We start from the raw sequence: 9,950 nt of genomic DNA on the forward strand, positions 1-9,950 counted from the left end.
GCAAAAGTACCCATCGTTGACTGGGTTCAAAAACAGCCTACAGAAAATGGACTCTGATTTATGAAAGTATGATAGGTTATGAAAAGGAAGGGTTGTAATGAGATAGCTTCGAATTTGGTGGTAACAAAACCAAAGCAAAATATGATGAAAGTAAAAATAAAATAGATAAACCCCATAATTTATTATACCATACCTGTTCACATTGAAACACTTATCACAATATTCTGTGGATCTATATTAAAAAACCTTGTTAAACTTTGTGACATATTTCCATTCTATGGAGGTCAGGCGCGAACGAACACCCAATAATTTTATTATACCATATTTATTCAAACTGAAACATAATTATCAAAGTATACTTACGGAGATAGATATGAAAAGTCTTTCCATTCTATAGAGGCCAGGTGCCAACGCAGACCCCACAATTTTATTATACCATCCCTATTTAAGTTTAAACATACTTATGAAAGGATTCTGATGTACATCTATATCAAAAACCCTTGTAAACGTTTTTTATTTTTTTAATTTGTAAATTTTTTATTTCCATACTTTGGGGGCCAGGCGTGAACGCAGACCCCACAATTTTAATGAACCACTGTTCTACCAGATCAAACATACCCATTTCTGTGTCTCGATACATCTATCATTATATGTGATCAATTTTCTATAATAGTCGAGAGAGAGAGAGAAGTAAAAGGGGAAATTAGTGTCCCTTCCCCCCGTCTGCCGAAGGTATTGTTTCTTTTACAATTTGTGTCTGTGTGTTTGCGCCACACACAAACTTGATGTAGCAGCAGTAATAGTTGCTATAAAGCTGTCCACATACAGATGTTTTGCAGTATGTATCGCTCTTCAAGATGGTTCACTTTAGCAAGATTTGAACCCATAACCACAGTATCTGTAGTCTGGAATGTTACCTAAGATATCTATGATTTGTTATCGCTTAAATATTAACTTATATATATTTTTTGTGATAGTAACAGCGTATGAACTGTAAAGTAAATGATAAGGGAATTCATTACCTCACATGCATTTTCTGGATTACGTCACCCCATTAAGGTAAAAGTTATTAATGTACACGTTTTGTGGTATCCATCACTCTTCAGTGTAGCCGACTTTGGAAAGATTTAATTTTTAATCGCTTAAATATTGTTTTGCAGATGTAATCCAGGCAGGCAAGCATGAAAAGGATTTAACTATCTTAATACCTTAGGAAGTGATTTAGCATGATAGTGTTCCTAAGCTCCTTAAGTTCCTTATTGTCAGAACAACAAAACTTATATATATATATATATATATATATATATATATATATATATACATACTAGCAGGCCACCGGGTATTAAGATACACTTAAATCTATCTATATAATTATAAAACTCAAATGACCTTGTAAAGGGTGTTGTAACACAACATCTGTTTTATGACTTTCATTTTATTCATTTATAGCTCTATTGCAATTAAAAAAATGAAATAACATTTTAAAGGTTTGAATATTAAACTTACTTTTACTTTGGAAATTGGTTCTCATAAGAATTAATGTAAACTATATAAAAGAACCTTTTTTATATTATTACATATTAATGCAACAATTGAATTAAGCTTGAACATACATATGAATAAGAGTATGTTCTTTCTAAAATATCATTATATAGAACTTCCATCAAACCATGTTGATGTAATATTATAATATATATATAAACTTGCGTTGGAAAAACTTCAGAAATCCCTCATATTAATGAAAATAAGTGGTTAATTAATCTTAACTAAATGGCAATAATGGAAGTCTGTTTAAACGCAGAAATATACATAATAAAAATATTTATTCATGTAATAAATAAGGTTATAGTTAAGCAAGGTTTAAATCTAACTAAACAACTAAAATTATTGTATAGAAATTCAATAAATTCAATGATTAGTTTTGTATAAAATAAACCTAAATACATCTTGGATTTGACCATTATCACTATTATCTAAGAAAATAAATATAAACTAATTATAAATAATAAAATATTAAATAAGATATTATTGATATTATAACAATATAACTGCAATTAATTAATATGTAAATTTAGTGTTAGTGACTTTACATCAAAATTCAAAGATGGTGTAACTAAAATTGCAACTTTTCTTCCAATTTTCGTATTTTGTAATCATGTCCATGTTCCTTTATTTTCTTTTACAATTGATGAGTTCCTATTCTTATGATGTTTAATGGTGGAATAAATAAAAAAAAATGACATAATAATTGCATGAATGATTCTTCGCTACAGAACAGGTGTTGTCAAGAAGTGAACATTTTAACAAGCTAAAAGAAATAAACTAAGATGGACAACATCTTGAAATTTGGAATGTAGACTTTTTGTCATTTATGTATCTATTATATTAATAAAAAGGTGGAAACAACAAAACTAATTCCACCATTTGCTTCAGTTCATATCTATCTGTTACACTTCAGCCTTCTATAAATTACCTTTATATACGCACTAAATAGTGCTTAATGGAAACTATATTAATCTGTAGCAGCAAAAGCGAATACTTATGGCATGAAATTTTGAATATCTTTAGCTTGTAAACTCAATATTGGTTGATGCTAGCAGTCAACTTCACTTCTGGCTTGCACTATCTTTCTGGCGAGCTGAACAGGTAATGAAATGCATAAAAGGTTAAACCAACAGCAGTTCTCTCACATTCTTCACGGCTCTTGCTGACAACACACTCCTCTGTTAGGACACAACTTTCTTTGGGCCCTTTGGCCCTGGGCTAGCAAGAAAACAAACCCGCTAACGTGGCTACCTCTGCACATGGATTTTAATGCATTATACATATGAACTCTCCTTCTCCCATTGTCTAATCTTTTGTCTCCATCGATACTTCAACACACATCTGTGAATTCTCTCTTGCAATAGGTATGTCTAATCTTTCATCTATGTCCATACACATAAACTTCTTCTAATGCAAAACCTTTTTCATACAAGTCAAACTAACGAAGATAATCAATAAAATTGTTATTAAATGTTAGAATGAGACTCTTTTCATTTCTACATCATTTGGCGACTCCCGACGTGATACAAACAGACAAACTTCTGATGAACATTTGTTGTCATTTATTCAACACAAATCTGTTTTTTTGTCATCAGAAATAATATAAAAAAAATTAAATTATGCACTTAATTCTTAACAGAAGAGGACGAACACTGGCAAAGCATAATTTTATTATCATTTTGGATGGACATTTTTTATAAGAAATAAATATTCTTTTGGAATTTTAATTAAAAATGTTATTCTGCGATGAAGTAATTAAAAAAAAAGTTTTTTTTATTAATGAGTGATACTTGAGTGATATCACATATGATGCCAAGCTAAATGTGTTCCTTTCAACTGCTAGCTTAGTTCAATTGCTGAAGTTCCAAGTAATTGAAAATTTAGAGTGTTTCTCTAAAAACTATCTTAATGAAATGAAAAATTTATCTCATCTGTATTTTTTTTATCAGGGAATAATTTTTCCTTTTTATCAGAAAATTTGCATTGTCATTTTTTGTTGTTGTAAATTATATAAAATATATAAAAACAAAACATCCATGTTTGTCTTGTATTCGAATTTTTTAATTTAATAACAATCTTTTAACATTTTCAGGTCAGTAATTTCAAGTCGTCCAACTGAATGAAGATATATCAAGGGAGATAACTCGCACGTAATAAAAACAGTATTCTTCGTAAGCTTGATCAACTGAAAGAGCTTTTCATCAAACGAATGTTTTAATTGTTCAGTAGTATCTATTGGACGTTGATTTTTTTTTCTTCAATTCCCTTCGCCTGTGTTAACGTTTATTTATCATGTCATGTTCGTGAGATTCTATTTTGTGATTTTTTTTTCTTTATCGATATTTGCTCAAAACTTAAATTTTTGTATAAAAAAAAAAAAACAAATGCCTGACCTTTCTAAACTTATCTGTAAATCTTTTCTCAAATAAGATTGAATTTAATTTATTTGAAAATAATATCTTTAGATTTTCTGAGAGTATTTGGTTTTAAAAGTAATTACAAAATTTGATTTAACATTGGATACAACATTCTTCATTTTTGTTATCCGTAGCAAAATCTTTGCAAGTCCAGAATTCAACCTAATTAAAAACAAACAAACAAACAGAACAATTTTTGATGTACATACCTGTCACAGAATGAAAATGTCATACTTTAAAAATCATGGAAATTGATAAAGTATTTTTTATTTAAGAAAATCAAATTTTATAGTTAAGTGAGTATGGTGTGTCTTAATCTGCCAAATGGAGATAACTAAATTCGAACTACCAAGATTTTAAAATCCGTCTACATTATACTATTAATTGCTAAAAATTAAAAGAAAGAAACATTCTATATTAAAAAACTTATTTGATCAATTTATGTGATTTTTTTGAAACATTTTCGTTCTGTGACAAATACGTACATGATAAAGTTTTTTCTGTATTTTTTTCTTTTTTTTTTTTTTTAATTAGGTTGAGTTCTGAATAAGAATGAAAACTTTACATATTTTAAAACCTTTTTTAGTCTGGAACATTCAAGAATTTTCTTATCTGTTTATATTCTGAGATATAATTTTGAAATTATCTTTCTAGAACGATCTAGAAGAGTACCGAGACAAAAATTGGTAGGTGGGGGAGAAATAAAATTTATAATTTTTTAATTTCTGACAAAATCTTGATGATAAATCTAAGTTATTTGTTATTTATACTTTGATAGGAGACGTGTACAAAGAATTAAAAAAGGGTGTAGCCAAAAGTTTTATTTCATTGTCTGAAGTTCTTTGTATGCTATTTTAAAATGTTTTTTTTAATATACTTTTTTCTCTTAGTGATCTTCAATAGTCTCTCTCTCTCGTGTGTGTGTGTTCACTATAATACAATTTTTAAATTTTTCAATGTGTGGACATGCTAGACTTTACGTTAACTGTCTTTTAGTTGCATTTGATTTATGAAACTCGAGGTATAGCATATATAATCATTCAATATTTTTATATTTAAACAAATATTTAAACTCTTATTCGCTTAATTGCAGACTGTCTTCATTCTTGCATATTATGTTTTATATATATATATATATATATAGATAGATATAAAACATCATTTATTTATAGACATGTATGGGCTTCGCTACACTGGCATGACAATGTTCCAAGCTGTAGTTATTAATAACTTTGCTTGATGAGATTTTAGTTATTAATAACTACAGATTGAAACATTGTCATGTCAATGTAGCAAAGCCTGTATATGTCTGTATAAATAAATATTAATATAAATTACTATTGAGCACTATTATATAAACCCAGTGGATCTTCTGAGGATTGTATCTTCTTAACCGGACTATATATAATACATACACACTGGGGCAGGGGAAGTTCCCCAAATAAATTTACCGACCTGATGAATTTTGTCTGCCAATATAAAGGAAGTGATAAAGACTCCAAAAATTTCAAATGTTTTTGGAATTTGCAAGACCTTAAAACATTCCATTTTATAGTTTTTTTGCACATAGATTTCTATCAAGTGCTATCAAATAGCAGAGTTCAAGGTCAAGCAAGAAGGGGTGACACAAAGATCCTACTATCGGATCTTGAATAGAACATGTTGGTGTTCAAATGCAAAGAAGTTTGTCTTATATATATTTAGAGGGTTAAGTTTTACCCCTAATAAAATATATTTAATTAAGGGACGCAGCATGAAAGGAACAACCAAAACTTCTTTTCAACAATAACAATAAAAAAGGGGATTTATTTCACAGCAGGAAGTTGAAGGTGGAACTGTGAAAGAGGAAGAAGGAATACAAAGTTTTTTGAGGTCTGTTTCGGTCAGTCGATATATTTCCTGTGTTGTCACCAATTAATAGCAGTTGTCTTCGTGTGGAGACCATCAATGCTAGGTAGAGGTGTCCGGTGGACAGGGATGAGAGAAGAAAGGTGTGGCTTGGCTGGAGGTCCGGTCCTGACTGATGATTCACTGTAGTTTCAAAAAGTAGTTCTAAATGCTCCCTGTTAGCTGATTAGCCAGTGCGTAGCCGAACAGCTCAGAGAGGAAGCATTGATTTGCAAGAGAAGAGGTCTTTGTGACTGCTACAGGTGACACAAGGATCCTACCCTTTCCTGTCGGATTTTGAATAAAACATGTTTGTATTCAAATGCAAGGAAGTTCATCCTATATAATCAGCATCATTATGGCAATAAATTTGTAAACAACATTATTTGTATTACTGTTCTTATCTTGAGTATTATCCTCACAACATTCGGATGATGTAACCTATGATCTTATTAATGTGTTGTCCAACTTTTATATCAGAATACAGTATTTGATAAAGCCAAATTTAATTCAAGTTTAGTGTGTTTTGCTTCATGTGGTTGACACTATGTTCACAGAAATGAAAAATGATATGAAACATTTTTTTAAATTGGATCAATAATTGAAGGACAGAAATTTGATAAATTGATTTTTATAATTACTACCTGTCCATACTCGGCATTGCATGGGAATGTTATTGTATTTTATGAGAATTTTATGTAAACAAAAAAAGTAATTAAATAAAAAATTTGATAAAATTTAAATGCATTTAAAGTTTACCAAAAGAAGAAATGGAAATATAGGCTAGTCTGAATCAAATATCAATGTTAAATAGATTGTTATTTAGATCTGACTTGAAAATCTGACAAGATAATTTTGTAAATGTAATATATACTAAATTATTATATACTAGCATTTCAGCCCGCGTTGCCCGGTGTTTGGAAGTGTATGTTGAGCAAAAAAAAAAAAGGTCAATTTTTTTAAACTTTGACCCCTATTATGACCCCTTAACATTCATTGTTTTGGGCTCAAATCAAATTATTAAGTCATGTCCATGTCCAAAGAATCTATATCTAAAATTTCAAGTGTTTAGACCCAAAATTGTCAGAGGAGTTTGGTAAAGTTCTCAAAGGTCAAATCGTTGAACTTTGACCCCTTAACAGCCAAATTTCTGTCCGAAAACCGATCACAAAGATTTTCCCAAATATCAGTACCCTGTATATTAAATTTCGAGTCTGTAGACTTAAAATTGACAGTTATTGCATAGGGAAATGTACACAGACACAGACATGTTCACTTTTATAGATATATAGATGACTAGCAGGAAAACCCAATTCTGATGTACTTATTCACTATGCTCATACCACCATTTTACTTCCTTTGTTTTTACTGCCCACTTCTTCCCATTTCATGCCCCAGTTAAAAGAAGCTGAAATGTTGGAAAACTCTCTGAATTAATGATGTATACATGTAGTTCAAATTTCATTAAAATTAGATATACGTATTTGAAGTTTTTTTTCTTAATTGTGAATTGGTCATGTGAGCTGATTTTGCAAACGTAGTTGTAGAAAATGGTTCTATGTAATTTCCTTTTCCACTTTTATGTAAGTATAGTTTTAAGAACGGAAAATAAAGGTAAAAAAGCGAAGAAAAATGTGAAGAGAAGGAAAGGTAGAAACTTGACATGCCAGTAGTCTATTTTTTTTTTTCTTATCTTGCTGAACATACTAGAAACCTTAATATAATGAATTCTGATATTGTAAAAAGCTTCAGTTTGTTCAATTTCATTATAAAAAAACATATCTGCCATAACATTTTTTAATCTTAATATCTCATTACATTTTAGATGTATTAATTGTATTTACTTGTAATTTGTCAAACTTGTTCAAATATTTATCTTATCAATCAAATAATCTGACCTATAAATGTCAATTTTTCAGTCTATAATTATTAGAATGTTTGGAAAATATGACTAATTTCATCTTGATTTTTTTTCTCCTCATAGCTGAAACAGGCTTGGAATATATGGATGAATATGAACAATGCTGAAAATTCATACCATTTTATGAAGTTGTTCAAAAAATAACCAATTTCAGAAAGAAACATTCACTGTACAGGATTCATTTTTCAAGATGCAAAATATAAATCTAACTCATGTTCAATCCCTCAAATGATCTTAATCCAAGGCATCTAAATAGTTTTGTAATCTTTGAAATAAGTGATAATCCAAAGGGAGCTAGGTCAGGAGAATATGCAGGATTGGACAAAATTTCCCAACCAAATTCTCTTATATCTTTGATCAGTATTGCTGTATGAGGACAAGCATAACCATGATGGAAGATGACTTGCATTCTGTTGACTAAAGAACATCTTTTTCATGTGAACATGGGTGAGAATATTACATAAAAATATGTTTTAATAATCTGAAAGAAAAAGTTATAAATTAATTGTGTTTATATGTTTAATAATGCTTATTATGGTTTAAGATGCCTCTTCTATAAACCGGCAAAAACTTTTGCTCCAACTTGATAGAATGGGACCAAAAATGGATGGTCACATTAAGTATTACCAAAACAAAACTCATTTCTTTTAATAACTATAAGAAACTGTTCACACCACCGATTATCATGGCCAATAGCAGCCGTTCCCAAGAATTTAGCATTCAAAGTCCTTCTACAAATTAGCAAAATTCTTTATTTCAACCAGATACTGATAAATAATTTATAGAAGATGATTACGATACGTGAATGTATTGGCCACCATTTGCTTGTTTTAGGATCAGAATTGAATATACATCAGATAAAAAGATTTTTGTCGAAATATGGACTTCATTATTAAGTGATATTGAAGGCAAGTAAGATTTATATTAAAACAAAATTAGAAAACAAAAAACAGAAAAATTAATTTTCACGTTTGCACTTACCTTGTTTCTGAGATTTCCGCATTTGTAATTTCTGTTATGCTTTATTACTTTTAAGCATTCTTCCACTTTCTTTGTCTTTAAGGTTTTCATTATTTTCACTATTGAAAGAAAAGTATACTTTTCTTTTTAGTCCTCCGATTTATCAGAGAGGGACCTATGTTTTCAGTGGCATCCGTGCGTCTGTTAGTCCGGACAATTGCTAGATAATCATCCATTAGTTTTTCCTGAAATTTTGCCACAAATTGTATTTCATTAAATAGATGTGCACAGTAAAAAAATTTTTTTGCGAAAATTCTCGATTAGCGTTTGATCCATCCATTAGATTTTCCTGAAACTTGGCCAAAATATGGAGGCCATTGTTCTCATTATAATTTCAGTATGTGTGACCCTGGCAAAGTTCTGGTTCGTATTCCTCTAGGACTTTTAGGGCTAAAGAAACATGCCTTTTTGGAGCTCTTTTTTCATATTACTCAAAAACTGGATATGTATGTCTATATAGTGGTTTTCCATGTTACTGAATTCAAATATACATGTCTTAAGGCGTGAAACTGCATCATTTGTCCATTTTCACTGAGATTCGGCATCCCCAGGAACATAAAAGGGGCCACAAATGCCCCCAAATTGCAAAAAATGACACTTTTTACCCCATAACTTTTGCCCCATCCATTAGATTTTTCTAAAACTTGGTGAAAATGTGAAGGCAACATTGGCCGTTTACACTTTTCGCATTCATCATTTCTTTACTATTTTTTGTAGCGTCATCTCACATGCAGCATCAGAGGGGGACCATGCACGTGCAGCTTGTCCGTCTTTGTTATCAAGATTATATTCTTCAAATAGACATTTCTCTACAATTTTGACATGGATTTTGTTCTGCAATTGCATCACAAAAGCCAATTATCTCCAGCAATTTCACAAGACTGTCTGATTGCACAACTTTTACATTTTATACATGAAAAATGAATATACATACTACTCCCCTCTCTCCTAAACTCCAACAATTTCAGGAGGCATCAAAATGTACATGTAAACATAAATAATGGGAATACTTTATTTTGTCCAGGACTGACAACCATTTAGATGAGGGCTAAAAGCTATGTTGATTATAGGAGGAGAGGCAAACAGTTTTGGCTACATTGTCATGGAGCACAACAGTGTTATTAAATGTGCATTTGAAGAAAACAAGCATTAAGTTATAA

The 9,950-nt window shown here is 30.3% G+C and overlaps 1 protein-coding gene across 2 annotated transcripts in view; it reads left to right on the plus strand.

Annotated features, from left to right (window-relative positions):
• LOC145259142 (neuronal membrane glycoprotein M6-a-like) overlaps window positions 1-9,625 on the plus strand; it is a 79,730-nt gene extending 70,105 nt beyond the window's left edge. Inside the window, exons 8-9 of one of the 2 annotated variants that reach the window (XM_080116842.1) lie at window positions 3,638-3,695; window positions 9,508-9,625. In XM_080116842.1, coding sequence (XP_079972968.1) covers window positions 3,638-3,668 — 31 coding nt within the window. In that variant the 3' untranslated portion in view covers window positions 3,669-3,695; window positions 9,508-9,625. Of the gene's footprint in view, window positions 1-3,637; window positions 3,931-9,507 lie in introns of those variants that run through there. The other variant, XM_080116841.1, reaches the window with a different exon arrangement.
• Window positions 9,626-9,950: the final 325 nt, after the last annotated feature.

Source organism: Euprymna scolopes, chromosome 34 (assembly GCF_053919585.1).
Source record: "Euprymna scolopes isolate OS-2025 chromosome 34, ASM5391958v1, whole genome shotgun sequence".
Classification (NCBI taxonomy): domain Eukaryota; kingdom Metazoa; phylum Mollusca; class Cephalopoda; order Sepiida; family Sepiolidae; genus Euprymna; species Euprymna scolopes.